Here is a 17,508-nt window from a genome sequence, read left to right as displayed (position 1 = left end):
GTTTAAGTTCGATGGCAAATGAGTAACGTGACTCCAGCATAGGAGAAACTCCCTGGAGTACTGGATCCTTGTTAAATGGAGTGAAGACGAGTCGCCAAAACTCCAAACCAGCAGAAACGCCATCCACAACAGAAGCAGTGCCCAAAGTTCCATTATAGTTCACCGATCGACCCCGATATCAGTAGATTAAAGCTTACAGTCGCATGCCGGTACTACTACTTATCCAGATGATAAGTTACGATGTTAAAACGACAAAACAAACATTAAACAAGCTCAGCCACAGCCTGCTGCCGGTCACTGCATGAGCATGCGCCCTGTAATGCAGAGTGGGGTCTGTAATGCAGAGTGTTGTCTGTAATGCAGAGTGGGGTCTGTAATGCAGAGTGTGCTCTGTAATGCAGAGTGTGGTCTGTAATGCAGAGTGTGGTCTGTAATGCAGAGTGGGGTCTGTAATGCAGAGTGTGCTCTGTAATGCAAAGTGGGGTCTGTAATGCAGTGGGGTCTGTAATGCAGGGTGTGGTCTTCCTCCCTCAGCTCCTGAGGCCCATCCCGCAGCGGGAGCTGGCTCAGTGGGAGGTGGGCGTGGGCCATGCGGAGGACGCTCACCTGATGAGCAGGGAGGGCCGGATCGAGAGCTACACCTTCATCTACGTGGACCCCGGGGCCATGCTCCCTACCGGCCCCGCCAAGGGGCGGGCTGCCAGGCCGGCGCGGAGGGCGTCCCGGGGGTCCCGAGGGTCCGGGGGCGGCAAGGGGGACCAACACACGCCCCCACGGAGACAGCAGCCCCGGCGGCAGTGCAGCACCTCCAGTGCCGGGGAACAGGAGCCAGGCCTCGTCTCTCCCAAACGGGAGGAGCAGGAGGAGGAGCAGGAGGAGCAGGAGGAGCACAAGCCCTCTGTCGCCACCTCCCCCTCGCCCCTGGAGCCCCAGCCCCGCCCACAGTCCCCGCCCGTCAAAACCGCCTGGAAGACAGCGGCGGCCCGCAAGCTCCTCCCCCTGTCCATCACCATGAAGAGGCTGAACGTGGAGATCACCAAGTGCGACTGGACCCTGTACCGCGAGAAGGCCCCGGAGAGGGAGGGGAGGCACTCGCCCAAACCCAAGGCCTCGGAGAGGGAGGGGAAGCACTCGCCCAGGGTACACCTTCCGTCAGCAGGGCTGAGACTACCATCTTTTTAAAGTTTTCAGACTGTGCCAGGTCCAGCAGTAGAAGCAGAGACTGGAGGTCCAGGCTGGACACACTGTTTGATGCTCTCTAGGTCAGGGATGCTCATATCTGGCCCTCATAGCTAGTAGGACTGCTTGTTTTCATTGTTCCCCTCTGATCAGGACTGATTTAAACATGGGACACCAGGTCATTTTAAATGTTTTATCCAATCGGTAACATTCATCAATATTAACTATCAGTTAGAAAAGAAAACCAGCAGCACTGCTGGCATTGAGGGCCAGATATAGCTGCTCTAGGCTGTAGTAACTGATGAATCTAGATGAGCTGGCCTGTTCTTGTACTTATGTGTGCTGAAATTCTGTTAATTTATCAGTGTCAAGCCTCTATCAGTATGCAGGCACGCTTGAAATAATGTTTTTTTACCTAAAAAGAATCTATTAAAAGTGGTGTGTAGGTCGATGTGGATATGTGTAGAATTTTGAATGTTGCTGAAACGTTCCCCTTTCAGGTGGGACAGTGGTACAGTCCATGCTGAGCTGTTTTCTCTGCTCTCTCTCTCCCCCTCCGTAGAGCTGCAGTGGTAAAGTCGATGCGGGTGTCAGGGAGCAGGAGAAGCAGGAGAGGGTCGTTTCACCTGGCGGACGGAGGGGTGACCAGAGCTCGGCACAGCACGGAGCGGCCGAGACCGTGTCAGGTACACACACGCACCCACACACACACACAGACACACACACACACCCACACACACACACCGAACATACACACGTTCATCATAGAACCTTTTAGAGAGACTCAGGCGTGCAGGAATGGGCTTGCAAGACTCACTGACGTACCCCCCCCCCCCCCCCCCCACACCCCCACAGGGGCCGTGGACCGCAAGCCACAGCGCAGGTCGGTACGAACGCGTTCTGAGTCAGAGAAAATCACGGATCCTGTACCGAAGAAGAAGGTGAAAAAAGAGCAGGTAGGACCGCCCCCCCCCCCCCACCCACATACACACCTGTTCCAGGGGTTTCTTATAAAGCCAAATCTCATTAAAATCTGTGATGATCCAGTCCATAAGTGTGTTGAGTTGACATTTAATTACCCACCTGGCCCCTTCCTGCTATGGAGAGTTCCTGAACCCAATTATTTTTGTGTTGAAATGGGCTGTATTCACTGGAGGGAGGGTATGTGACTATGCAACAACTGTGCAGCTCTGCTGGCTGATAGAAACTGCCCCCCCCCCCCACTCCCCCCCCCACACACACACACACACACACACACAAATCATAGCACAATATTACAGTCATGGTACAGGCCTGTAAATATGATTAGTGGCCTGTAGTGTAGTGGTTAAGGTACATGACTGGGACCCGCAAGGTGGTGGTTCGATCCCCTGTGTAGCCACAATAAGATCCACACAGCCCTTGAGCAAGGCCCTTAACCCTGCATTGCTCCAGGGGAGAATTGTCACCTGCTTAGTCTAATCAACTGCATGTCGCTCTGGATAAGAGTGTCTGCCAAATGCCTGTAATGTAATGGATAATGGATTTGGGGAAATGGGAACCAAAAAGTGCATAAACAATCTTTCACCTTCACATTCACCTTGCATTCACATCTCTGCCCTTTCTCTTCCTGCAGGCAGACACTCTCCCACAAGCTGATCTGAAGACAGGGTCGCAAAAAGGTATTTGTTGCTGGGTGGCTCTTGTAGGCCACTCTGGATAAGAACATTAGCTAAATACTAAATGTAAATGGCACATAAGCGAGCCTAGCTCAGTGTTACAGTATTTGGTCACCACAGTTGGCTGTACTAGCTGTGCTTACGGTCAAATGACCCTGCCAGGCCGTTTCAGAGATGGTTTGGTACATCAAACAAAAAGCCCAGGTTTGAACTCTTCATACTTGTAGAAGCGTCCAATGGCAGAGAAGTCCGTTAAGCCCCCTCAGTATGAACCCTCCTGATTCCGGCAGTGAGGTCCTGAGAGGGGATGTTCTCAGTAGTGGCACAGTGTTCAGACCGCAGGGTGCTCAGCCTCTATCCCCCTCCCCTGTCCTCCTCCCCAGGGGCCAGCGAGATCTCCGACTCCTGCAAACCCCTGAAGAAGAGGAGTCGAGCCTCCACCGACGTCGAGCCGGTCAGCTCGCAGTACCGCGACACGTCCGACTCTGACTCTCGGGGGCTCAGCGACCCGCAGGTATGATGCTTCTGCTGTTACCACTGCTGCGACTGGCTCTACAGTTAAAACTACTATTACTACTCCTGTAATACTTGTATTAACTATGCCTTACGGCTAATAATGTGACGCAGCATACATGTGCCAGAGAGAAGAGATGAATTTGATGCACAGCTTGTGGTACCAGTCCAGAAAAGTAACGATATCTCGAAAACCCAATAATTAGAGGTGTTGATGACATTATAAACTAACTTTGCTGAAAATGTGATCAATTTCTAAGTGTTTTCTTTGCATAGAAATCTTCTCGTTACCTTTAATTTTCGGGTGAACATAGTACATAAAAGACAGAGCTGGAAAATAGTAATTTCTCTGACCTCTAGTCATGTAGACTTGGCCAGTCAAAGTCATGGAGTTGCATTAATTTGCCCAAACTTTGTCAGCCCTTATCTCCCTTCATAATGATCCGAGACTAGTGTATTTTCAGTTCCTGGAGTTTCTTAGAAGACCAAACAAACATGCCAAATCTCATTAACGTCCCTGAAGATACAGTCCAATAGTGTGTTGAATTGACCTGGACTTTACTGCATGGTTAATGTGGATTGGGATGGAAGCGTACCCTTCCTACATCTGCTGCCTCTTGTGTCCACGGCTCCCAGCCCACTGCCGGTCTCATGTTATTATTATTATTATTATTATTGGTATTACATGTCATTTGGCTTATCCAAAGCGGCTTACAGTTGATTAGACTAAGCAGGAGACAATCCTCCCCTGGAGCAATGCAGGGTTAAGGGCCTTGCTCAAGGGCGCAACGGCTGTGCAGCCACCAACCTTGCAGGTCCAAGTCATCTACCTTCATGTGCTCCGATGCCCTCTCTGCAGGTGGAGTTTGAGAAGTGTTTGGACAGCCCGGCGGCTGCAGACATGGAGCTCTCTGACACCCAGTCGTTGGACTCCAACCTGTCGGGTCAGGGCAGCTTCGGGTCCAGAAAGGACACAGTCTGTCAGGTGGGTCCTGCTGTCCCTCTCAGATGGTCCACACTGGGCCGGGCGCTTCCACAGGCTGAAAACGGACCCAGAATGAGAATCTCTTTTCATTTTGAAACATATCTTTGCGATCGCTGTTCTTTTTCTACATTTGATTCTGCTGTTTTAGTTTCCAAAAAATAAAATTTGACCACAATTCTGACTGCAGCTTCTTCAGTGCAAACACAGCCAACAGTCTTGTTACTCTCCAACTTCCTAGTGTACCCCAAATCTGTGCAGCACAGTTTGTGTGAAGGTTGTACGTATAAAATATGTTTAGAAGTTATGATTGTAGGTTTGTGAAAGCTTGCCACATTTTGTCCCATTCACGTGTTTCTGTTCTTGTGATTGGTCAGATATGCGAGGCTTTCGGGGATGACCTGGTGCGTTGTGAGGGCGAGTGTAACAGGCTGTTCCATTCTGCGTGTCTGGGGCTGGACTGCTCCTCTGGGGAGAACTTCACCTGTACGGAATGTAAGACAGGTGAGTGCCCTCTCCCTCAGGTGAAACTACAGCCAGCTCTCTCAAATCAGGTCTCCAGTCTTGCCTGTTCTTCCCCTTTTATGCTCACATGAAGGGCATTGTGCAAGAGCTTACTGTATTTTTCCTGCTTAATCAAAGATTGTACGGATTTTTCACAACCTGAATGTCTCCGATATATCTCAAGCACATTACATACATCAATAAGTTTTTGTGCTTATTGATAACAGAACAGAATGTTCAGAAATAAAGCCAAATGCAAGATCTTTAGTCCTATATACTATATTGTAGGTGTATTGTATTGCATTGTATTGTATTGAATAAATACTACCTGTGGCAGAACCAAAGTTATTTGAGAGTAAGGTGAGGAACCTAAGTTTGGTTGGAACATGGGCAATCAGTGTGGTCTACTGTGACATTTAGAGTTGACAGGGGAACACAGTGTCTCACCCTGAACACCAGCCGCCCCCCCTCCCCAGGTACACACGCCTGCTTCTCCTGCAAGGCGTCGGGCGGTGACATCAGGAGGTGCGCTGTGGGCGGGTGTGGCCGCTTCTACCACGAGTCCTGCGCCCGCAAGCACACGGGGGCGACCTCCGACCCCAGCGGCCTCCGCTGCCCCCAGCACAGCTGCGCCACCTGCTGTCTGGAGAGAGACATGCACAAGGCCTGTAAAGGTACCTAGGACACGTCTGGGATGACAACATCTGATATCAGCACGGCTTTGCACCGTGCCCACTGCTTACCATACGTGTTCATTCTTTAACCGCTGAGTTTTCTCCTTTTCTCTCTCTTTCCACATTCCCTCTATCCCTGCCTTGCATTTTCTCTCTCCCTCATTTTTCTCTGACTCTCTTTCCCTTTACACTCCCTTTCCTCCTCCCCTTCCTTCTCTCTCTCCGTTAAATGGTAAATTGGTATTTATATCACGCCTTTATCCAAAGCAATGTACGTATAATGCCTCTCATTCAACCATTCGTACACACACGCTCACCCACCCAACGGCGATTGGCTGCCATGCAAGCTCGTCAGGAGCATTTTGGCGGGTTCGGTGTCTTGCTCAGGGACACTTCGACACAGAATCAAACCGGCAACCCTCCGACTGCCAGACGACCGCTCTTACGACCTGAGCCAATGTTGCCCCCAATGTCCACCCGACTCTCAGGCTTCCCCTCCCTCTGCCCCAGGGCGTATGATGTGCTGCATACGGTGTCCGGTGGCGTACCACACAGGAGACGGCTGCGTAGCGGCGGGCAGCGTGGTCCTCTCTCCGCACATCATCATATGTAGCAGCCACTCCGCCTCCACAAAGAACGGCCCCGCGCCGTCGCCCGTCAACGTGGCCTGGTGTTTCCTGTGCTCCCGAGGTAAGGCCTTCACTGTAGCGTAGTGGTTCAGGTGCATGACTGGGACCCGCAAGGTCGGTGGCTCGATCCCCGGTGTAGCCGCAATAAAATCCGCACAGATGTTGGGCCCTTGAGCAAGGCCCTTAACCCTGCATTGCTCCAGGGGAGGATTGTCTCCTGCTTAGTCTAATCAACTGTAAGTCCCTCTGGATAAGAGTGTGCCAAATGTAATGTAATTAATGTAATGTAATGCAGGGCTCCGCCTGGCTCTCCATTAAAACCCTATTTACGCCCGAGCAACAGGTTGAAATGAAGAATGAAGTGTTCCTGTGAGAGTGTTGTAAAATTGTCATATAAACCTGCTTTATGGGGACCTGTTGTAACTGACCTCCAGTTTTGGCAGCAGTGTAAGCATTTGTTTTGATGCACAGAGGGCATTGTCTGAATTAAAGCGTCAATGATGTTTCTGCTCGCTCACGGTAAAACCTTGTTCTCTTCGTCTTCTCCTGATGCCTCCTCCTCCTAATGCAGCCGGATCATTGTGCTTTCCTTACTCAGCCTCGATCCCTCAATCTCTTTGATCCCTTTGTTTTCTTTTGAAAGTCCTCTGCAGATGGGAGCTTGCAGGCATCAGAAAACCTCTCTTACCTTCTTACCTTCCCCCCAAGCGCCAACATGCTCAGCTCATGATTCACTCTGTTTTCTCCTCAGAGTTCGAGCTGCCGCTTGCTCAGTTCACAGAGGTCTTCGTGTCATCGACAGTCTTACTCTCCATACTGGCTTAAAATCCCAGTGGTTATGGTCTCCCTGAGAGCAACGCTCAGTTGAGTCACTTCTCTTAGTGCAGTGATGCTCTCCACAGTCTGGATCAAATCCCAACCACTCCGGTGCCAATATGACTCTTATGTCCCCCAAGCAGCGAGGGAGGGAGGGGTTTGGTTGCAGGGTGACCACCAGCCTCCTTACTGACTAGTGGCGGGTGACTGAAATCAGTCTGTGAAATAATCACACTGTTGATGCAAATGCCTGATGATGTCACCAAGAAAAGCAGGGGGGGCTTTTGCAGTCTGAACGTGTCTAGGGAAATTCCAGGGAGATTTTGTTACTGTCTGCCACTGGGTGGCAGTAGTTGCAATAATGCTGGTTCAGAGAGAAACAGCCCTTTGAATATCGCCTATTTTGGCTTTTTACCCCACGGCATATGCCACATATAGTCACTGTCAGCCATGATGGTCATAAGCAAAACACTTTCTAATGGGTGGATTTCTATTTGTTCATATGCCACGAGTGGATTTTGATGAACTCCCGCACTGACAACTCACAAAAACTGATCTTGTGGAATATTCTGTTAAAACTCCGCCCTTCTACACGCCTTTTGGTGACATCACCAGGCAGTGTGCTCTTTGTACACTCATCAGCTGTGAACAGCCCCCGAGTTCCAGTCGCTGCGGATGCCCCTCTGATGGTTTGTGGGGTAGAAATGAAGGACAGGAGTAACTGCACACATTCGTGCCAGTGTGCGGACATCTTACCTTCTTACTTCAGCAATGGGATTAACCCACAGTGCCTAGACTATCCAACGGGGGTTAAAATGGAAGAATCCAGTTATTAAGATTATTATTTCATTTTTATTTATAATTGAATTATTCAGTTATTATTTTATTGCCATTACATTTCTGCACAGGTAGTTGGAACTGGGTTTGGCCTTGCCTTTCTCTCAAGCTCCCAGCAGTGTAAAATGTATGAGCTGTAATAAATAAGAACTGTAATATTGTGTTTGAGCACTGTATACCAATTTCTTCACAGTAAATGTGAAGTCTTGTTCTGGTCTTGTATTTTGTGTTTACCTCATGACCTCTCCTGCCTGTTTCATGTGTAGGGCTGTTAGTGCAGGACCGCACAGACATCATATTACGCTCATACGCCTATAAGTCCCACTACCTTCTGACTGACTCCAACGGTGCTGATCTGATGAAATTACCCATGATTCCTTCCTCCTCGTCAGCTACCAAAAAGAATGTTGGGAAAGGTAAGGGAACAGTTTTATTTTTTCCTGTGTTATATCTGAGTTCTCTGGTGTGTGGTTGTGTGTCTGATTCTGTCTCTCTCTCCCTTTTGGTTTTCTTTTTCACTGTTCGCTTTTAAAAACATTCGTAATTTAGAAAGAAATAAAACTTGTAAATGGCAAAGACGCTGCTAAACTGTGACAAAAATGAATGAAAAGAATGAAAACGGGGTTCACAAGATGTTCGTCGGACATAATAGGAGAGGACTCGGGCTGGCTAAGTTGTGACCTTTGAACTCTGAATCTGTGGGTGCATTTACACTGTTCAATACTCATCCTCTGTCAGCCCTCAAGCTGTCACAGCCTTGTAAATTCTTAAGTAGTGTGACTTAATGTAAGGGCTTTAGTGAGAGCGGGGAGGAGAGCGGAGTCTGTAAAAGTGCTGGAGGTTTAATCAAATTCTCATTTGAACTCGCTATCAAATGGGGCTTTGGCAGTGTGTATAACATTAAACAAGGTGTGTTGTTAATCAACAGCATTGGCATGTATACACCTATCCATACACATACATGCAAATATGTACATTATTTATGCTTTTATAGAATTTTTTACATGCGTGTGTGTGTATTAATGTGGAAAGACACTATAGGTATGTGACAAACAGGAAGCAGACATTGCACTATACTTAACTTAGATATTATTGAACCTAGCTTTAGTCATTTTGACTTGATTTTGATTTCAATTAATACTGTGTTTGGTTGTCTTTCTGTGGTTGTTATTAAGGTTTTTTTGTTCATGACAGAATTTACCAGCCTAATTTGTTGGTGTGTGCATTTGTTGTTTATTTTTCTGCACTTTGGATGGTTGGGTTATTTCAGTTATTAAAAATCAGCTGTGTGCTGATGTCATGACCAATCACTGACCTAAAAGTCTCTTTATTTAATGCTTTATATCTTGTTGACATCATGAAAACGAGAAGGGTGGCTGTTTGGATCTTTTTTTAAATTTATTACTGTAAACCTGTTTTTCCATCTGGCCGTCTCGTTATAGCCAAGGCTGCACAATCAGCATGTTTTGTTTACAAGTCAGTGAGACAAAAATAGCGTTCGTCAATAAACAAGGGCCCTGCTCTTCTTAACGAGCTGGCCCAATTCCAGATATTATGATCAGCGTCCGCCACTAGTGCTGTCCAAGGAAGCAAAAATAAACAATGGCTGTATGGGAGGAGGTGGTGTTGCTGCAATCAAGGCAAACGCTTCCGTTTGCTTTCCGAACACACTGTATACTCTGGTCATAACCCCCCCCGTTTGTTTATTTCTTGTTTTTGCAGTTGCATTTAACATTTAACACTGCACATCAGCACAGATTATGGGGCACACTGTACACACTGGATGCACTGCTTCTGAATAGGCCTGATGCGTCCAATTACTTGATATTGAGGTTGCCAAATGTTTCTCTTTCTACTACACGTTCTGGTTGGGCTCACACCAGTGCAAGGTGCAAATCCCTAGCTCTCCCATTTTAGAGCCATAGACAGCAGCATGATATTAGAATATTAGTTAATAAGCTGCTATTCCGTTGGAACACACTTTCAAACAGGTGTGCATCTGTTCAGGTGATTGGTGTCTTTGGAAGCGTTCCCTATGGCATGCTTTTGGTGAAGCTTGGAGAACGACGCCCTGCTGAACATTGCTAACGCGTGGCGTAACACCTTTCTCTTGGCTGTCTGAATGTGTTTGCGTGCGTGTGCATGTGTGTGTGTGTGTGTGTGTGTGTGTGCGTGTGTGTACGCACGCAGAGGGAAGACTGCTGTCCTGTGGGGCGTGCCCCGCCTCATATCACCCAGAGTGTCTGAACATTGAGATGCCGGAGGGGTCGTGGCTCTGTAACGATTGCAGGGCGGAGAAAAAGCCTCACTACAAGCAGATCGTCTGGGTCAAACTGGGCAACTACCGGTGAGGACCACAGCCTGCTCCCTGCTCACCACACGTGGCACTCCTTCTCTTCTTTATCAAGCATTTCACAGTTGTTAGCACTTATGGGGTGCGTCCCAATACTCAAGAAAACATGTCCTCCTTTCCTCCACTCGTCACCCAAGGACTTGAAGGGCCAGGAGGTTGTAAGTTCCTATCCCAATCTGACCCTAGCAAAACCGCTGTATAACTGGCCTCCAGCCTTTCTTTCCAGTAGTCGTGGAGAGTTATGGAAATAAATTATTTGATAAAATGCTGACAGGTGTTTTGATGCCTGTCTATTAATGTTAAGGGAATATACACAGTGAGCAATTTATTAGGTAGACCTGTACACCAGCTTGTTAATGCAAATATCTAATCAGCCAATCGTGGCAGCAACTAAATGCATAAAAGCATGCACACGGGGTCAAGAGGTTCAGCTGTTGTTCAGACCATATGTCAGGGAAGGGAAGAAATGTGATCTGAGTGACTTTGACTGTGGAATGATTGTTGGTGCCATACAGTGTTGTTTGAGTATCTCAGAAATGGCTGATCTCCTGTGATTTTCACGCACAACAGTCTCTACGTTTTCCAGAGAATGGTGCGAAAAACAAAAAAAAAAATCCAATGAGCAGCAGTTCTGCAGGCAAAAATGCCTTGTTAATGAGAGACGTCAGAGGAGAAGGGCCACTGCGCACTGTATACCTTAAATGTATTGAGATTGATGCATTTTACTGATGGGAATTTTGAGTGGTTTGTGTTAAGACAGTGATGCAATACTCAGGAAAAACCTGTAATGCTGCAAATAAAATAAGAAAAGGTCTCCCTCTCCCTCTCTCTGCTCTTCCCCCCTCTGTCTCAGGTGGTGGCCAGCTGAAATCTGTAATCCCCGCCTGGTCCCCTACAACATCCAATCCCTGAAGCATGACATCGGGGACTTCCCCGTTTTCTTTTTTGGGTCCCACGACTACTTCTGGATCAGTGGGGGGCGGGTCTTCCCTTACATAGAGAATGACAGGCATATTGCCAACGGCCAGATCGGCATCAACAAGACCTTCAGAAAGGGTGAGTCAGCCGGGCGCGGCCTGTGAGCTCTCCTGAGTCACCTGACTTACCTGTGAGCTCCCCTCAGTCACCTCAGTCACCTGACTCGGGTGAGTGAGCTGGGCGGGGCCTGTGAGGTCACCTGAGTCACCTGTGAGCTCACCCGAGTCACCTGACTCCAGTCTGGAAGCTCATTTCCACTGATTGGTTTTTGCAATGTTCAGTTAAACACATTGTAATGGCAGATTTGTGATCTTACACATTGACGGGTAAGATGATCCTTCTCATTCCCAGCCCAGTGTGAACAGGAGGTCAGTCGATAGACTAGGAAAGGAAACATACTGACTTGGAACTAGTATAATAAAATATAGTTATATATAGAGCTATATACTGTATATAAATATAGAGTATAGCCTGGGAGCGTAAATGCACTGCAGTATATTAAAAATATATTATGATATTGTAACACTTCCCAATACATGGAGAAATAAACAAATATTTGTCGTTTGCAGTTATTGTCAGAAATGTAATGTCATGATAAACAATGCCTGGAAATTAATTGATTATATTTCATAGAAAGGCCACAAATGTACAGTATATTGCAGTATGTATGCATTCCAGGAGTGAATAGTGAGTATATCAGTGTCTGTGAGACTGGATATGAGGATGTGAGCTCAGAGGGTCTGTTTCTGAGTAAGCGCGTGTGTGATTGACAGCTCTGGAAGAGGCTGCTAAGAGGTTCCTGGAGCTGAAGGCACAGAGGGAGAGCAAAGAGGCTCTGGAGCAGGAGCGCCACCACACCCGAAAACCCCCTCCCTACAAGTTCATCAAGGTGAGACGCGCTAAGCGCACGTGCTCCATAACATAGACATCCACGCACACAACCCTAGCCCCACTCTCTCACAGGCCATGCTCTCTCTCAGTGTAACAGGCTGTGTGCAGTGCTCTCTCTGTGTAACAGGCTGTGTGCGGGGCTCTCGCACAGTGTAACAGGCCGTGCTCTCTCTGTGTAACAGGCTGTGTGCGGGGCTCTCGCACAGTGTAACAGGCCGTGTGCAGTGCTCTCTCTGTGTAACAGGTTGTGTGCAGTGCTCTCTCTCAGTGTAACAGGCTGTGTGCAGTGCTCTCTCTCAGTGTAACAGGCTGTGTGCAGTGCTCCCTCTCAGTGTAACAGGCTGTGTGCAGTGCTCTCTCTCAGTGTAACAGGCTGTGTGCAGTGCTCTCTCTCAGTGTAACAGACCGTGCTCTCTCTCAGTGTAACAGGCTGTGTGCAGGGCTCTCTCTCAGTGTAACAGGTTGTGTGCAGTGCTCTCTCTCAGTGTAACAGGCTGTGTGCAGTGCTCTCTCTCAGTGTAACAGGCTGTGTGCAGTGCTCTCTCTCAGTGTAACAGGCTGTGTGCAGTGCTCCCTCTCAGTGTAACAGGCTGTGTGCAGTGCTCTCTCTCAGTGTAACAGGCTGTGTGCAGTGCTCTCTCTCAGTGTAACAGACCGTGCTCTCTCTCAGTGTAACAGGCTGTGTGCAGTGCTCTCTCTCAGTGTAACAGGCCATGCTCTCTCTCAGTGTAACAGGCTGTGTGCAGTGCTCTCTCAGTGTAACAGGCTGTGTGCAGTGCTCTCTCTCAGTGTAACAGGCCATGCTCTCTCTCAGTGTAACAGGCTGTGTGCAGTGCTCTCTCTCAGTGTAACAGACCGTGCTCTCTCTCAGTGTAACAGGCTGTGTGCAGGGCTCTCTCTCAGTGTAACATGCTGTGTGCAGTGCTCTCTCTCAGTGTAACAGGCTGTGTGCAGGGCTCTCTCTCAGTGTAACAGGCTGTGTGCAGTGCTCTCTCTCAGTGTAACAGGCCATGCTCTCTCTCAGTGTAACAGGCTGTGTGCAGGGCTCTCTCTCAGTGTAACAGGCTGTGTGCAGTGCTCTCTCTCAGTGTAACAGACCGTGCTCTCTCTCAGTGTAACAGGCTGTGTGCAGGGCTCTCTCTCAGTGTAACAGGCTGTGTGCAGTGCTCTCTCTCAGTGTAACAGGCTGTATGCAGGGCTCTCTCTCAGTGTAACAGGCTGTGTGCAGTGCTCTCTCTCAGTGTAACAGGCCATGCTCTCTCTCAGTGTAACAGGCTGTGTGCAGTGCTCTCTCAGTGTAACAGGCTGTGTGCAGGGCTCTCTCTCAGTGTAACAGGCCGTGCTCTCTCTCAGTGTAACAGGCCGGTGGGGAAGGTGCAGATGTACGTGGCGGACCAGTCGGAGATCCCGCGCTGTAACTGCAGGCCGACGGACGAGAGCCCGTGTGGGCAGGACTCGGAGTGTCTGAACCGCATGCTGCAGTACGAGTGCCACCCGGAGGTGTGCCCGGCCGGCGAGCGCTGCCAGAACCAGTGCTTCTCCAAACGCTTGGCCCCCGCCACCGAGGTCATCCGCACCGAGGGCCGCGGCTGGGGCCTGAAGACCAAGCAGGACGTGAAGAAGGTCCGCCCCGCCCCTCCCATACGCCCGAACCCATCCAGCTGTTTCACGGACGGATGATTTATTCTTCTCATTCACTAACCATGAGTCGTGTCACGGGAAGTTAATCCGTGTTAACCGGTTTGGAAATGGAACCCTGGAACTAATCTCGCCATTGCTCCTGTTGCAGGGGGATTTTGTGATGGAGTACGTAGGCGAGCTGATCGATGCGGAGGAGTGCAGGCAGCGAATAAAACGCTCTCACGAGAACCACGTGACCAACTTCTACATGCTGACCCTCACCAAGGTACCGACCTCAAGATATTACGTCTTGTGTTCACCTAAGCCTAGACTCATGAGCCTGGACTAATGTTTGGCAGGACATTCTGTCAATTTGTTTTTCATTTCAACTACTCTGGATCCCTTTTAATAGAAATATTCATATTTGAAAAAAAAATATATATATTTATTGAATTGAAAGGCCCTGATAGTCAGAATTGGCAGCAAGCCACTTTTTTCTCAGTCATCATGACTGCAATCTGTGGTCATAGGCTTGAGTCACTGCACCAAAAAATACCACTCTTGACTCATATGAACCAATCAAAAAAAGCTTTGTTCTGCGTAGCGGAAGTGTGATTGGCTGAAAGAGTAGCCGCTGTGGTCTCTGGCAGGACCGGGTGATTGACGCCGGGCCCAAGGGGAATTTCTCCCGCTTCATGAACCACAGCTGCAACCCCAACTGCGAGACGCAGAAGTGGACGGTGAACGGGGACGTGCGGATCGGCCTTTTCTCCGTGTGCGACATCGAGGCCGGTGAGGACGCCACTCCAGTCATTCCAGCAGCTCCAGCTCCACAAGTTCAGGAGAACTGTTTGTAGAAGCAGTTCCTGGGCCTTTATGTGTGGAGTTTGCATGTTCTCCCCGTGTCTGTGTGTGTTTCCTCCGGGTACTCCGGTTTCTTCCCACAGTTCAAAGATGCAGGTTAGGCTACTGGGGGGGCATTAACTGCGAAATAGCAAGTGTGCTCAGTTACCCTGTATAAAGGTTGGTAAATAATACATAAAAAATAATATTTATTCAGTTGGGGTTGTTCAAATTCAGGTTATTTGAATGACATTATAAATTAAGGCGGTGTGTTTCACAGTATCCGTTCAGGTGGTGTGATTCCAGCAATTTCGGCACCAGGAGTAGTTTGTAGAATCCGTTTGGGTCATGTAATATCAATTGAAGTGGTGTTGAAATATTGAGTGTTTAGGTGGTGTAATTCTCGGTGAATTTGGGTGGTGTAATTCAAGGAATTAATTCGGTTGAGTTATTCACAACAACACCCTCATGTCAGTGGTTTTTTTTTTTACTGCAGCTGAACATCAAAGTGACAGGTCATGTATTGTTAAATGGTGGACGGTCTGCACCGTGTGTGTGATGTGTTGCACTCGTCTCCTGCAGAGGCTGAACTGACCTTTAATTACAACCTGGACTGCCTGGGTAATGGCCGGACCAGCTGCCGGTGCGGGGCGGAGAACTGCAGCGGCTTTCTGGGAGTGCAGCCCAAGGTGAGCCTCCTTTTCCCTCCGCAAGATGGAGGGTCTGCAGGCTGCTGGGTTGGGCTCTTCTTATTTAAAGCCCCGTGCAGTGCACTTGTTCCTTGCATTTTAAGTGTTTGATGCACCATGAGATAATGAAGTAGACTTGCTATATTTTTTTCAAGTTTATATACCATGAAATTTCATTTTGTCACTTGTCACTATATGTTTTGTTGGTGCCAGCAGTTGGTGGTTTTACTTATGGCATGAGGTAATATTTTTTCTCAATACCTTTTATGTTGTACACATTCTCATGGCCTGTTCTTCATCCTTGTTCCTTGTCTCCCCCCGACTCGATTTATTTTATTCATCTCACTCCTTTTCATCCTCTACCTCAACTCCTCTCTCTGTTTTTCTCTTTTCTCTCTTCACCACTGTCTCCCTCTCTCAGAGCGCGGTGGTCATAGAGAAGGAGGAGAAGGCGCGGAACGCCAGGCTGAAGCCAAAGAAGCGCAAGGTGAAGGTGGAGAGCAGGCAGACCCACGACTACTTCTGCTTCTGCTGCAGCGAGGGAGGGGAGCTGGTCATGTGCGACAAGAAGGACTGCCCCAAAGCCTACCACCTGCTGTGTCTCAACCTGACCAAACCACCCTATGGTATGTCCATCTCAAACACAACCTGACCAAACCACCCTACAGTACGTCTGTCTCAAACACAACCTGACCAAACCACCCTATGGTACATCCATCTCAAACACAACCTGACCAAACCACCCTACGGTACGTCTGTCTCAAACACAACCTGGCCAAACCACCCTATGGTATGTCCATCTCAAACACAACCTGGCCAAACCACCCTATGGTATGTCCATCTCAAACACAACCTGACCAAACCACCCTACGGTACGTCTGTCTCAAACACAACCTGGCCAAACCACCCTATGGTATGTCCATCTCAAACACAACCTGACCAAACCACCCTATGGTATGTCCATCTCAAACACAACCTGACCAAACCACCCGATGGTATGTCCATCTCAAACAGAACCTGATTAAATCGCCCTATGGTATGTCTGTATATAATATGTTCAGACTCTTCATGTGGCTCCACTCAGACTTTCAGCAATAGTAAAACTAAAAACTTTCGGAATTTGTGGAACTGTAACTGGAACGTTCTTGTAATATGATTTTCTGCCACAACGTTACTGTAACTAGGTCCTTCCCACTTTTCAGCAATAGTGTAACTTTTACTGATAATGTTAATACATACACATTTTCAGCGGAGGTTAACTGTAGGTTATTTCTCAGATTTTCAGCTGTACTGTAACTTGTCACATAACTTCATAGTTCAGCTGGTCACGGTGTGTGGCGGTGTGTCTCTGTGTCCCGCTGCAGGGCGCTGGGAGTGTCCGTGGCACCAGTGCAGCGTGTGCCAGCGTCCGGCCTGCTCCTTCTGTGAGTTCTGCCCCATGTCTTTCTGCCGGGACCACGACATCGGGGCGCTGGTGCCCTCTGCCCTGGAGGGCCGCCTCTGCTGTCCCAGCCACGATCCTCAGAGCCCCCTGGACCCCGGGGCCCAGCTGGCCAAGGTCAAGGTCAAAGAGGAGCCTGTGGAGCCTGAGGAAGAGGAGGATGAGGAAGGAGTGGAGTGATGGTGCCTCCTGCTGGAGATGGGAAGGAAGGAGTGGGGTGGGGGCCGGGGAAGGGAGAGAAGGGAAGAGGGGTCGGGAGGAGGCTTTAAAACTAGGTGACTGCCAAATTCAGAATCCAAACTCATGGGTGTACGGGGTGGGGAGAGTTAAAGGGCCAATATTGCACTTTTCAGGAGACCGTTGCGAGGACAACACGGTGCAGGATGTCTGCCGGGAGTGAACGTGAGGCGGGAGAGACCGCCCTTCGTTCCAAAAACAGAGATGGATGGTGGGGTGTCATTTCAAATGTAAGAATTCAAATCTTAACAGTGTTGATGGTTGGGAACCGTTTTGGCGATGGAACTTCCTGAGGTGAGAGGAGAATGGACGTTTTTCACCCTTGCTGCTTTGTATTTATTTTTTATCTTTTGGTTACTGACCTGTTCTTACCATGGTTTCCTGTGACCTAAGTCGGCGGGGTTTCCACCACAGGGAGCTGTATGCTTTGCTGGCCTGTTCAAGGAAGCCCTCTTGCTGCCTCTCTCACAATACGCTATTAATTCACTCCAAAAAAACACAATCTTTGTGTTAATGTACCTCTTGTAAAAATAATAATAATAGTAATGACATATATATGATAATTCTAGAAATAACGATTGGGAGAACGCATCGTGCGATGAAAGCAGGATTCCAGTACGGTAATGAATGGTGGCACTATTGCCACCCAGAGCGCGTTGTTTTA

The 17,508-nt window shown here is 48.6% G+C and overlaps 1 protein-coding gene across 1 annotated transcript in view; it reads left to right on the top strand.

Moving 5' to 3' along the window:
* The window catches only part of LOC133141561 (histone-lysine N-methyltransferase NSD3-like), a 28,196-nt gene extending 11,395 nt beyond the window's left edge, over window positions 1–16,801 (top strand). Inside the window, exons 5-23 of the mRNA XM_061262129.1 lie at window positions 535–1,140; window positions 1,742–1,865; window positions 2,035–2,135; window positions 2,795–2,840; window positions 3,221–3,351; window positions 4,210–4,335; window positions 4,710–4,836; window positions 5,313–5,510; window positions 6,021–6,200; window positions 8,059–8,208; window positions 9,983–10,139; window positions 10,999–11,201; window positions 11,897–12,012; window positions 13,368–13,637; window positions 13,804–13,920; window positions 14,285–14,426; window positions 15,060–15,166; window positions 15,588–15,792; window positions 16,531–16,801. Coding sequence (XP_061118113.1) covers window positions 535–1,140; window positions 1,742–1,865; window positions 2,035–2,135; window positions 2,795–2,840; window positions 3,221–3,351; window positions 4,210–4,335; window positions 4,710–4,836; window positions 5,313–5,510; window positions 6,021–6,200; window positions 8,059–8,208; window positions 9,983–10,139; window positions 10,999–11,201; window positions 11,897–12,012; window positions 13,368–13,637; window positions 13,804–13,920; window positions 14,285–14,426; window positions 15,060–15,166; window positions 15,588–15,792; window positions 16,531–16,787 — 3,363 coding nt within the window. The 3' untranslated portion in view covers window positions 16,788–16,801. The remainder of the gene's footprint in view (window positions 1–534; window positions 1,141–1,741; window positions 1,866–2,034; window positions 2,136–2,794; window positions 2,841–3,220; window positions 3,352–4,209; window positions 4,336–4,709; window positions 4,837–5,312; window positions 5,511–6,020; window positions 6,201–8,058; window positions 8,209–9,982; window positions 10,140–10,998; window positions 11,202–11,896; window positions 12,013–13,367; window positions 13,638–13,803; window positions 13,921–14,284; window positions 14,427–15,059; window positions 15,167–15,587; window positions 15,793–16,530) is intronic.
* Window positions 16,802–17,508: the final 707 nt, after the last annotated feature.

The sequence above is a fragment of the Conger conger genome, chromosome 12 (assembly GCF_963514075.1).
Source record: "Conger conger chromosome 12, fConCon1.1, whole genome shotgun sequence".
NCBI lineage: Eukaryota > Metazoa > Chordata > Actinopteri > Anguilliformes > Congridae > Conger > Conger conger.
Note: the sequence above shows the minus strand (reverse complement) of the source record. Positions and strands in the feature narration are given on the sequence as shown.